The following is a 13,382-nucleotide window of genomic DNA, read 5'->3' on the forward strand; positions in this document are numbered from 1 at the left end:
TTTTTTTACAAAGCTTTTGTTTGATTTATTTACAAAATATCTAGTTAGTTTATACATACATTATTTTCATATGTAGATAATTACCATTATATTCATGCATTAATTGTTTTCTTGAAAATTCACTGTGATTCTCTTTGTTTACAAAGGACATTGTGCACATTTCCTGTAGAAAAAATTATGACACTGATGGATTTCCATAGAGTTACAATTAATTGGATCAATCGTAACTCTTTGTAAGACAGGACAAAGAACTGTTAACCAGGTTCTACTCATGTTACCAGAAGAATACATCCTATCGGCCAGCCTACCGTCAGAAGATATACCCGCGGTCACAAACAGTATTCACTTCTTGAGTTTCTTGAGGACATTTCCTTGTTCCACAGCTGCTAACCTCTTCTTCCGCTGCTGCTCATAAAGGGAAACCAGTACGAATAAAGAAAACAAAAATAATGTGATTGATGGTGTCATAATATTCTTATTAGATACCATAAAATGGTGCTTCACAATAAAGTGAATCTAAAGGCCATTAATATTCAGGATTAGTAATGTAAATGTGATCTGAATGATCATAGAATATTTATTCAGTGATATTATCACATCTACCAATCCACACAATATTTCACTTGATATGCAGCTTGATACAATTTAAAGACAACATGTTATAAAGGGTAAACTAATTGAAAGAAAAATATTCACAAATTTATGCTTGATCTTTCTTGTCTTCAATTCCTCTGGCCTTTTAATCCTGACCAGGAAATTACTAATTAAAATGCAACAGCACTACTCTCCAAAGACCTGACTTTTAACCTGTATCAAAACATAGGCTGCAAAATTTGATATAAATTGGGGAATCATTTCAAACACACTTCCTGACAGATAATTTATCCCAAAGATAAAGATCAGGAGAAAACTGCTTTTTTACAATCATGAGCTTTCACTATTAGGCTTTTACTTTCTTCAACACCTCTGCATGCTGCATCAGATACTAAACCATCTACGACAAAGTTCTGATAATGCTTACAACCTTGTAAATGAAAGCTTAACAGGTAAAATTTCATGATTGAAAACCAAACAAACTGTTCCTTTTTAGTAATAAAAGATGCCAACAACACATTGGTCTTTTCAATCACTGACAATATTTTTGACAAACTTATGACATGGAGTTGCTTAGTATTGATACTTACTGGGGTTATTGGAGTTGTCGACACAACATCAACTATGATCTGATCACATAGATCCGTCATCTGAAAAGAAAAGAGAGAAGAAATGATACATGAGCAAATGGTGCATCAAGGTGAACAACTATTCCAACTATTGAGTTGCAATCGATCCAAAGTATCACAACTATGGTTAGCCAACCCTGTAATAATTAATTTCAATGAGCAGTGAGTACATAAATAATAATAATGATAACGATAACTATAGCGATTCTCTACTACCAAGACGATCAAAATCTTCTGAACTAATAATGTTTTATTTATCCAGGGTAGCCACTTCAGTTAGAAAACTGCTCTACCAGCGGGCCCTGTATAACGTAACATGTTATTATTACCCTTCTCCAATCTAAATGCTGAATGCCTAGCAAAAAGGTAGAAGGTCCCATTTTTATAAGTCTTTGGTATGACATCAAGGAGAACTACATGTAGGCCCACTATCACAAAGAGTTGCAATTGACCCAACAAATATTTGGAACTTATATCCATATACAGGCCTCTACAAAAAAAAATTTGCTTGCCCGATAGAAAAAACTGCTCGCCCGATTTTTTTTCAAAAATACTTTTGCTCTTAATTATTCTTTTCTGTCCTGGTTGAACTTGATTTACTGGCGCTGGCCTCGGCATTTCTTTTTCTTGACTCTTGTTCAAGTTGTTCTGGTCGCCGATCGCGACGACAAAGGTCGCCTATTTCAGTCTGACGACTCATTGTTTATTTGGTTTGAAGTTGAAGCCGAGTTCTGGCCGAGTCAGTCCGAAGCTTGCATGCATTCAGCACGATCTAGCTCGAGAGTCGGCTGGCTCACGATTGCTCGTGTACGTATGTACATGTACTGTAGCGCCGATGTATTAGAGCATGCGCTAAGAGGGCGAGAGAGGGGTTTCCCCAGCTAGGTTCTTCGTCGATTAGTAGCGCATGCGCACAGTATAGTTAGGAAAGTAAGATGGCAGCCCCCATCGAACGGGACCGTTGGCGATAAATTGTCTGTAAATTGGCGCTGATTTGACGTTTCCACTGTTTTTTTACTGGTATGACATTTTGTATGAGAGATAATTGGCCGATAATTGCAATTTATCAAAAATTTTTTAGAATTTACTGTAATATCGTTTTCATTTTCAAAACAACCACTTGCCCGATCGGGCAATTGACTTTAAGAAATGCTTGCCCACACGTCATTTTCACTTGCCACGGGCAAGCGGTTTTGTCGCGCCCTGCCGTATATGAAGTTATTTTCATTCCACATGATGACATGATTAAATACCCATAGCACCAACTCGCCCACTACCGGGGCCCTTTTAATAATTAACTTGCAGCTGTGATACCTTTACCATTATGTTCATCAGACCCTCTATTTGTGGTACTCTCAAATTATCATGGGAGGGAGTAAAGATTGAGAAAAATGGGGGTCAGACTAATTTCATGGAATGCCCTATGGAAATTGTGTATTTAGTTCACTGCTGAGCCCCATCACCGTAATTGCAAAGTTACTTTACAGATTTAGATGAAACTGGCTGCTAGCAATCGTCATGTCAACCACAGTACAAACCTTTCTACTGGTTCCAGGTGAGAGTGGTTCTTCTTTGACATCTTTCTCCTCCTCATCCCCTCTTTCGTCTCCTCCTTCAATATTCAACGATGCCGACAACGACGTCGATGGCAGGTTACCTGGTGCACTAGTCGACGACCCAGACTTGGGTCTTCCTCCTAGACCCTCCCCGGCTGCCAGGGCTGCCCCGAGAGTCAGTGCCGGTTTGGAGGGTAGCTTTCCTGGGGCCAAGGCTTCATAGCGATGCCTCAGGGTCTGAAGCTCAAATTCGCAGTTTGCCAGTGCAAGCTTCAACTCGTAAAGTAACACCATGTCTGATCTGTATAATTAGAAAAGAAACAAAATCATTTTGTTTTTCATATTCATTAAAGAAATCTGAAGGCAATTATGAAACCAGTCTTACTGAAGGTAAAAGTCTAAAGCAAATTACTGATTAAGTTTTATTTTTAAACCAAATGATAAAATGAAATAGCTATTTGGTATGAAATTTAGCTAAGTTTAAAGGGATGAATAAATATTTGTCAAAGTAGTGCTGCGTCAGTATGGTCGCACACCATGGTTCCCCTTTCAGTTGAGACCTGGTTTGGTTTGGTAAAAAACTGGTCCACCAAAGAACACATGAAAATCTAAGCTTGTTTTATAATCTAATGGCCCATATCTTGAACTCGGTTTAATTCAAACTCTGAATTAAAGTTTTGGTTTCACCGTGGATTGCCAATTATGACACATTAAAAAGTACAGGGCCCGTTGCATACTATTATGGTAATTTTGCTATCCAACGGTAACTACCATGGTTACAATGCTCATTGGCCAATCAAAATCAAAGATTCCATGAAAGATACCACTGGATTGTAAAGTTACCATAACAGTAACTTTACCATTGGATGGTAAAGTTACCAGAATAGTAACTTTTATGCAATGGGGCCCAGGTTCGCTTTATCAACTCATCCATTACTCAGATCATTAATAACAGTCTGGGAATAATAACTGAACCAGATACATGTATCTTTGTCTTAATGCCATTATAACATGGTGAAAGAGCACAGTGAACATAAGAAACATACAATGTTAACACAATTATGACATGTTCAACTTCCATGATGAAGCACACAGTTAGACCAAAGCCTAAATTAAAGCGGACTTCAGAATACTAGCCAATGAATTGAACTATTCACATGAAAACTTTCATCTATCTATATATTTCAATCCTTAAATGAACCAAAATGTAACTATAGAAATAAAATGTGCATAAACGATTTCTTGATTTTCTTGCCTGAATTTATCGGTCTCCAACGAAACAACATTGTCCCATTATTAGACCCACATATTTGGAATTACAATTTCTCCTCCTGAGATGGAACTCTAGCATGATTGAGGTCTCTGTTGCATTAATGAACTTTCAATGTCAGTGGTTCTTCAGAAATCACCTTTCACAAGGATCCATTTACATTTTGAAAATAAGTTTATTTTTACAACTGACACAAAATATATTCAAGGCAACCATATTTTAAACTAAATGTCCTTGCAAAGCATGTTTCTAGGTTAAGAAATTCACAGGCCATAGAACACTAACCTAACTTCATTGTAAAGGAGAGAGACTTCTTCAGTTGGCATAGGCTGTACTGGAATACCAAGCTCATCTAATAGATGCTCTATAGCTTTCGTTTTCTTCAGACCAACGGACGATGGAAGTTTCATCTACAATGAAAAATAAAATATCAATAAATACCTTTAAAAAATCCATGACTTCTCTTTTTGATAATTTCCATACTATCTATATTCATTTTTTTTAAACATTTTGCAAAAATGAGCAATAGAAGATGACACACAATGGTATTGTAACATAAAGCTTTGTGATTGAAAATGGGACTGATTTTTACAAATGATTGCATTGTAACCAATGAATTGTACACAATTACACAATCAAGTCCCTGCAGCTCTTTGCAATTGGAGGCGGGGTGCTGATCTCTGATTTGATCCAATTATCAAAAAAAGAATTGAGATTACAAAATAATAACAAATATTATCTCAAAAGTGGATTATCACTAACTAACTCTATGCATTATGTAAAAATGCATTAGGAGAACTTTTTTATGAACAGGTGAATGACACATATTGCATTGCATAATTTTGTCAGAGAGAAATCGCTACAGCATATGTGATTATACGACCCAATGGCCCAAATTGTAAAGTGGGTTAAATTAATCCATTGGTTACGGCATGTGAGGGCACATAATTAAGATGTCAAAATGTTTAAACAATGCGGGGGGAGATTGCATCTCCCTTGAGATCTAGGCAGTTCCCACCAATACTTGAAGGACAAGTCCACCTCAACAAAAAGTTGATTTGAATAAAAAAAGAAAAATCTAAAAAGCATAACACTGAAAAATTCATCAAAATCGGATGTGAAATAAGAAAGTTATGACATTTTAAAGTTTCGCTAAATTAAAAAAAAAACAGTTATATGCACATCCTGGCTTGGTATGCAAATGAGGAGACTATGACGTCATCCACTCACTATTTCTTTTGTATTTTGTCATATGAAATACTGTATTCTAATTTTCTCCTCATTGTCAAGTGAAACAATGATTAATTCCTCCCTGAAAAAGTGTAGATAGCATTGCTTTTATACTACATGGTTCAGTCAAATTGGTCCTTATTGTCAAATCTGTAAAAAATGAAAAATTGTATAATTCAAACAATAAAAAACAAAAGAAATAGTGAGTGATGGACATCATCGACTGACTCACCTAGTTGTGCATATCACTGTTGTGTGAAAAATAAGAGAAACTTTGAAATTCCATAACTTTCTTATTTCACATCCGATTTTGATGAAATTTTCAGCGTTGTGCTGGTTTGATTTATCTCTATTTATTCAAATCAACATTTTTCTGGGGTGGACTTGACCTTTAAAATACAATAATAAATAGGTAAATTGATAGACAAATAGATATACAGATTATACTGCCATACTTTGGCAAAAGGAAGCATGTTACAAAAGTATCATTTGTTGTAAATGAGCATTGTGTGTTTGTCATTTACATAGGCGTCAATGCAATTTAACAGCATATTTTCTTCAATATCTTTCCATAGAATGATAACTTCTTCCCAACTTTTGCCTGAAGGTGCAACATACAAAGGGTGTTTCAGAAACTACAATAACTCAAATTTGACTGATGTGTCACTTGCTTCCTTTTGCCAAAGTTGGGCAGTAAAACAGGACATCATACCTTCTGACTTCTAAGATAAACACCGGATTGCTTGAAATCTGGAAACTTGATACCACCGGTCTCCAATATCTACAAAAAAAAATAAAGATATCAGTCTGACCTAAATTCATGCTTGCAGTAATTGTTAATGCACACATGAAATTTAATATGCATTGAAACACGGAGGCGCACATCCCATAAACATGATATGACCAATGCAGTGATATTTTATATACCACACACGTAAGCAGTCAGTTTTTAATCTTTGTGAAACATTACCATATTATTGCAATCACTACTGAGACGCTTTCTACGACGCTTTAATTCCTTTGAAAATGCAAGTCAAATCACAATGGACAACTAATAGGTATTTGTTGAAAGGTGGTGGACCAGGACAGCAGAATCGGACAGGAAAAATAAATTGTAAATATGTTGTTTGTCTATTCACAAAGGCTGCTTTCTGAATCAAAGGCTTCGACAAAGGCTGCTTTGTCATCGAAGGGCTCTTTAAAAAAAAGATTCTCGGCATTGTAGACAGCATCTGCGTAGTGATTGAGAAAATGCCCTATTACATCCTCTTCCACCCTATTTATATACCCCAATACCACAATACTGAATTAGTATTACCAATACAAATTTGTTATCACTTCACCCCTGTTCACGAGCAGGCATTGCATTTATGTGCGCTCACGTTAGGGCTGATGTGTCGTGCTATGAATCAAGACGTGTGAACAAGCAAGAACAAAAACGTCAGGGTCGAAAAGACAGAGCAAGCACAATCGCTGTGCCTGCCCCACTGCCGCCTTTTGCTTGCCCACACTGCAACAGACTTTTTCAGGCAAAGATTGGTCTATTCAGCCATCTTCAAACCCACAAGAATTTTTGAAGTTGTGGTCGTCTTCGCTAGCGAAGGACAAACATCATCATCATCATCAAGGTCACTTATTTCATGCCAACCTTTGCCTATTATTCTTAAGCAAGCAAAAATTGATTCAATATTCAATGGTCATGGCATTTCAGCACTGTAACTAATTGCACAATGACAAAGAGAGAATCAGACTTTGCATACATGTTTCATTGTAATCTTTTAGGGTAGACAGATGGAAACATATTTCATCCTAATAAAGTGCTTATAAACAGTGTCAACTGCCTTTCTATCAACTGTCTTAGGGGGTGTTGCAAGAAAATATTTACCATCAATCGCAAATATTCTGTTGCAATTTAACAATTGATTGATCACTTTTAACTATAGCAAATCAGATTACACTCCTTTTTTCATGAAGCAGATTAGCAATCAAAGGCAAATTTGCAATTAATTGTACGGCATATGCTTGAATTCGGGAACGAAAATAGACCTGCAATAGATCGCAAGTTTCTTGCAACGCCCCATTAGTGTCTTTCAAGTCTCTAAACTAACCTTTGTTGTTCCTTCTTGCTCCCTTTTCTTGCTGAGTGGAAGAGTAATCTTTTTCTTGTTGATCTTTCGTTCTGTTCTTCGTAGATCAGCATTGTTATCTGCGGCTGTTATGAGCTTCTGAAGATCCTGTGCCTTCTTCTCCCTCTCCTTCTTCCTCAACTCTATCTTTTTCATTTCAGTGATTAGCATCTCCTCCTCTTCAACCTAATTAAAACAAAATCATAATCCACAAAGGTTTGCCAAGGGGTAAAAAAAATTGTATTTTCTGTATAAGAGCCATTTTTCTTCTCCCTCTACTTCTTTCTAAACTCTATCTTTTTCATTTCAGTGATCAGCATCTCCTCTTCAACCCATTGAAATAAAACAACAATAACATAATCTACAATGGTTTTCCGGGGGAGGGGGGTTAATATTTTCTGTATAAGAGCTATTTTTCTTCACCCTCTCTTTCTTCCTCTGCTCAAACTTTTTCATTTCAGTGATACACACCTTCCCCTCTTTAGCCTAAATAAAATATCTAAAGTTTTGCCAAGAACAAAAAAAGTTGGAATCATCGGTACGAAAGCCAAAATTCTCCTCACTCTTCTTCCTCTCCGACTCTTTGTATTTTTCATTTCAGTAAGTAAGCTTCTCCTCTTCAACCTAAATACAATTTCAAAGGTTGCCAAGAAGAAATCAGTATTTCTGTAGGAAAGCCACATTTCTCCTGCCTCTCTTTCTTCTTCAGCAATCATCATTTCCACCAGTAACATAATCTATAAGGGTTTGCTAGGGAAAAAAACCATAATTTTGTATCAACTAATTTCTCTCCCTCTTTCTTCCTCACCTCTGCTCGTGGTATCTCACCTGTTCATTAGTCCTGTTATAGAGCCTGATCAATTGTTCTTTCCTCCTCCTTTCATGTTCAGCATCAAACGCTTGTGGAGCCCTGTTACTAAGGGTAGGATCACTCCGTACCTTAGCAAGTTTGTTAATTATACTGTAGTACCTCTCTTTCATGTCCTCCATAGATCGCTTCTGTTATATAAAAAAGGAATATGGTATGTCAGAAAGTCAAGTATGTACTTCTATTTTGATACAAATACATATAATATCAGTCACGTGTACTACCGCAAACCCTGGTTCTTGTTGACCATCACAAATGACTTGGTTACCAAAAATGTTGTGTTTTTCATACTGTATGTAATATTTGGATGCAAATTGTGCCTCTTTTGTGATATATATATATATTTCTTAAAGGAGAATGAAACCCTTGAAACCAGCTGAATCCATACAAAAGAGAAAAATCAAAGAAACATATTGTTGAAAGTTTGAGGAAGATTGAATGAATAATAAGAAAGTTATGAGCATTTGAATATTGAGATCACTAATGCCATGTAGATCCTCCCATTGGCAATGCGACCAAGATCTGTGATGTCACACACGTACAACTCCCTCATTACTTTAGTACTTATTTCACTTATATTCTCACTTTTATAGAGTCTATCACAAGGTGAGGTGTTCTCTTTATGAGAGGACAAGTACAGAGGTTTCACAACATTATATCATTGATGAATCGTTTGTCATATGATCAGAATGAGCAAAAAGAGATGTTTTGGGGTATATTTTCAGTGTCCAAAACTGGACAACTCTCCCCTTTTGGACACTGAAAATGTACCCCAAAACATCTCTTTTTGCTCATTCTGATCATATGACAAACGATTCATCATTGATATAATGTTGTGAAACCTCTGTACTTGTCCTCTCATAAAGAGAACACCTCACCTTGTGATAGACTCTATAAAAGTGACAATATAAGTGAAATAAGTACTAAAGTAATGAGGGAGTTGTACGTGTGTGACATCACAGATCTTGGTTGCATTGCCAATGGGAGGATCTACATGGCATTAGTGATCTCAATTTTCAAATGCTCATAACTTTCTTATTATTCATTCAATCTTCCTCAAACTTTCAACAATATGTTTCTTTGATTTTTCTCTTTGATATAGATTCAGCTGGTTTCAAGGGTTTCATTCTCCTTTAATGAATTCACTATCTGAATAATTTCAATGAATGTTGTAGGGGTGACAAATAAAAAAGAATCACATGGTGTTGTCAATAATTATTTAAAATCTACATTAGTATTCCAATGTCATTAAGCACAGGAGTTTTTCTAAGCAAAATGAAACTTCCAAAGGTTATTCCTATATATTAAAAAAATTATTCTTCTTTAAAATTATAGACCCATATCTATTCTTACAAGCTTTTCCAAGATCACTAACCCTGAGACTACTACCACAGTACTCACCATGCAGTTTTTCCCTTTCTAGGTGATTTTTTTTTTTACTAACCTCATTTAAACCCTAGTTTTATTATCATCTCATGCTTGTTTTACTGTCTACTTCTGTTTGGACTCATCCCACATGGTCTATTACCAGTTTGTCTAAACCAGTCCAACTACATGTACAAAACCATTTGGTGTAATTGTTGGTTAGCTATATCAATTTTGTCTAATATACACTTGGTCTAGTTCTAAAACCATTTAGTCCATATGATTAGAAGAACTGCTTATGAACCAAATTCCCATTTCACAAAGTGCAAGATACTAAGTAGAGGAAATGGATTTTATGCCATCTGGGATTTAGACCAGTGGAATATTATACCACTAGATCGTTGGACCAAACGGTAAATAAATCAAACTAACCATACACCAAGTGGGCTTAGCCAAAATGGTGTTAAGAGGATCTGAAAATTAGACCACCTGCTAGCAGACCAAGTGGATACATACATGTGTCAAACAAATGCTACATGTACATAGCTAATTGTGTCTACATGTAATTCTCACTCTGATCTTACCCCATATGTTATATGATCAAATCTGTCGTGAACTATGACCCAGCGAAGGTCAAATCGAGTGCAGAGGTCAAACATGTGATCAGTTGCTAGCCTTGTCCATTTTTCACTGTGTAAGTGAAGCTGATATTCCTGGTCTGTGTACATTGGCATCTGGACAGACTGAGAAAGAGAAAAGAAGGAAACATTTTTTTTAAATCAACAAAAATGATATATTGATTATGGAGTACTGAAAACTTGAAACAATGTCATATTTTTTTAGAGCAAAGCGACTATCCTCGAAGCAGGCATGTATCAGTGGGTTATAGCCAGGGACCTGTAGTTTCAATAGACAGTATTGCAAACTGAAATATAAACTTTCAAGGAAGAGAGATAATTGTATTATATTGGATGGCTCAGAACAGTAAATATTCAAAAAGTTTGGGCAAATATTGGCCCTAATGAGTGAAATATTTCTGATATTCCATGAAATAAGGCCATCCAATATAATTATTATGATTATCTATCCCCCCCAAAAAAGAGGGACATTTTTGTTTACCGGTAAGCAAGTCATGTCTCTAACCACGATCAGTTAATATGGCCTCACTTAAGATCAAACTTGATCGTAGAAATGTGACTTACAAATAGTTTATTATGACATCATTAAGCATCACTGTGCTCTATGCTGTGCATTGCATCGCACTCATTTACAAATGCAAGCATTTGGCAAAGGGTGCTAAATAATTCATGCTTGAATGAAGCGCGATTGTACTGGTCAATAGTCTGTGGTTTTGTACTGGTACAATTCAACCTTGAGAATATGGGCAAAAACAAAATTCTTGCGATGTCTCATTGGACATACCTTGTCAAATCTAGCAAACGGGTAGTCTTTTCCTTCGTCAGCCACTCTCCTCCAATGGTGGAACACAGCTCCATCTTTTCTTGCTGGATTGGTGAAGGGCATCAATTTCCACGGTCTTACCTGCCATCTTCCAAGCTTCACTTTCATTGACTTGTAACCATGGTTACTATCTGATGGTATCAGTGGAGGCGGATCTCTATGATGCACACAGATATCCAAAACACAGTATCACTCGTGTTAAAGCAGATACTACAAATCAGCAGCCTTAATAACACCATCTCAAATCCTCAAATATGGCAAGGTTCCATAATGCAACATTCTGAACAGAATTCAAAATTCACATAATGCAATATTCTAAACAGTGTATTATATAACATATATTAACATTCTTCTAATATAGGCCTACATTTTCTTAAATGATAATCACACTAGTTACTCAATAATTCATAGCGCAATAATAATGTTAAGTAGTAGAATATAAAGTGCTTTTACCTTTAAAAAATGTTTCTTGATACAAATAAAATCAAAGGTCAGTTTATTTCTCTGTACTTTCTCAAAAGGTATATTTTAAGACGAGCTATTTATAACACACTATCGATGGGAGACCTCACAAAGTTTTTGTCATTTAACACCATGCAGTGTTGTTCATTCAATCAAAACGATTATAAACATTACTTAAACACTGGGATCTCACTAAAACTTCTACTGATTAATCCCTTTTCATCCCTGCACTTGCAATTCTTTCTTCAATTTGGTATTTACTTAAAGCCTGTCTATAGCTTTGGTAAATGGTCAGCAATGTGAATGTGAATACATGTATGTACACAAGCGTAGTATTCACTGACGACATTATTTACTCATTAGAATATCAATATGACATGTTTTAGAATATGGCATTTCTATTATTCACATAAAATCGTTTTGGGGCTAATGCATCAATTCAATCTACATGTACATGTAGTATAGCTTTTTATGTAATAATGTTGACATGCACTTTTATGGGGATGTACCAAATCTATAGATAGACTTTAATTTAGGCCTATCATTCTTCTCTTGCAGTCAATGCTTTAAACAGGAAAAGTTGTCAACTATCAAGTCTCTCTTGATAATCATTGGTGGCACATGCCAAGGGGAATCGTTTTCAATATTCTTCTTAAACTTATATTGCAAAAAAAAAAAAAAGACAAATCAAAATGAGTGAAGAGAAGAAATATTTGCAATTGATTGCAAATATTTCCTTGAAAAACCCCCTTTTAGTAAAGATTGAACTTACTTATTATCAGAATACAACAATGCATAGACTTCTCTGTGCATTCCCTCAGGTCGCTTGAAAACTGGTTCATTACTTTTCTTCAGTTTCTGCCAGAACAAAAAATAATAATAAAAATATTTAAAAAATTCAGGTGAAATTGACTTTAGGGGATTACACAGGGGTGAATGAAAGGGATACCTTAAATGAAAAGGCAGAAAAAAAACTATAAGGGATGGAGATGGAGTGCAACAACAGATGTGCTCGAGATATGCTCCCCCCTACCAGAAGATCTCAGTCCCGCTCGAATGTCCAGCTCCGGAACTCTGAATGCTTGGACATACCATTTTGCAGAACTCGAAGATACAAACAATCCGCGATACCACATATTGTATTTATATTGAATTCACAATGATTGTATTGATTTTGTTGTATTTGTTATATTATCACAAACCTTGCTCAATTCCTTTATTTTTACTTTCCTTTTTTTCCCCTTTTCTGATCTTTCTTTTCCACTTTTTGCTCCTTTCTTACCCCCTTCTTTCTTCACTTTCCTCTTTTACTTTACCTCAAGCATGTAAATGAGCTTACTGTGATTTTGATTTTGTGCAATATTGAAAGCTTGTTACTGCCATATTTTACCTTGTTAATATTTGAAATTGTAATGTTTTCTGAACCGGTTTTTATTCCCCGGCAATCCGGTGATTTGCACAATTTTTATTTTTTAGATCAAATGAATGTAACAATTAACTCTAATGTATGTATATACTCAATTTTAATTCGTGCCAATGCCCATCTTTCTTGCCATTATCTCATCGACCACACATTTCACCTTTTTATCTCTTCATTGACGTATTCTTGGCATTTTTTTTATCACTTACTGCTATATTTTTACAAGGTTTTAACCAGCTTTGCGTCCATATTTTCCTACTATTTTTCCCCCTTCTGTTGGTCTTCTTTTCCATATCTTGCCTTCATCTGCACCTCCTTTACCTTTCCTTTCTGTTTCTTTCCTCCCACTCTTTTCCCTTGTCACTCTTTTTTCATCATTCATCCTATCCCATCCTCTCTTT

General features: G+C 35.7%; 1 protein-coding gene across 2 annotated transcripts; it reads right to left on the reverse strand.

Annotated features, from left to right (window-relative positions):
* Window positions 1-7: 7 nt before the first annotated feature.
* On the reverse strand, window positions 8-12,417 carry LOC129271151 (DNA methyltransferase 1-associated protein 1-like). 2 transcript variants are annotated; one of them, XM_054908515.2, is made up of 10 exons: window positions 12,334-12,417; window positions 11,061-11,256; window positions 10,223-10,381; window positions 8,234-8,404; window positions 7,388-7,591; window positions 5,992-6,060; window positions 4,335-4,459; window positions 2,762-3,080; window positions 1,185-1,244; window positions 8-405 (listed from the first exon to the last, which is right to left on the reverse strand). In XM_054908515.2, the coding sequence occupies exons 1-10, from the start codon at window positions 12,372-12,374 to the stop codon at window positions 343-345; spliced, it is 1,407 nt and encodes a 468-aa protein (XP_054764490.2). In that variant the 5' UTR covers window positions 12,375-12,417; the 3' UTR covers window positions 8-342. The 2 variants fall into 2 exon arrangements, with proteins under 2 accessions (XP_054764490.2, XP_063962372.1); XM_064106302.1 differs by having other exon boundaries at window positions 257-421; window positions 1,183-1,244.
* Between the last annotated feature and the right edge of the window lie 965 nt (window positions 12,418-13,382).

This window comes from Lytechinus pictus, chromosome 11, assembly GCF_037042905.1.
Source record: "Lytechinus pictus isolate F3 Inbred chromosome 11, Lp3.0, whole genome shotgun sequence".
NCBI classification, from domain to species: domain Eukaryota; kingdom Metazoa; phylum Echinodermata; class Echinoidea; order Temnopleuroida; family Toxopneustidae; genus Lytechinus; species Lytechinus pictus.

Excerpts from the sequence above, each read along its gene's own strand:
- LOC129271151 (XM_064106302.1), bottom strand. The coding sequence starts at position 12,374 with ATGCACAGAGAAGTCTATGCATTGTTGTATTCTGATAATAA. Across the intron at positions 1,245-2,761 it reads CACCTGGAACCAGTAGAAAG|ATGACGGATCTATGTGATCA; the intron begins GTTTGTACTGTG and ends TTTTCTTTTCAG. Across the intron at positions 422-1,182 it reads ACAACTCCAATAACCCCAGT|TTCCCTTTATGAGCAGCAGC; the intron begins AAGTATCAATAC and ends ATTCGTACTGGT.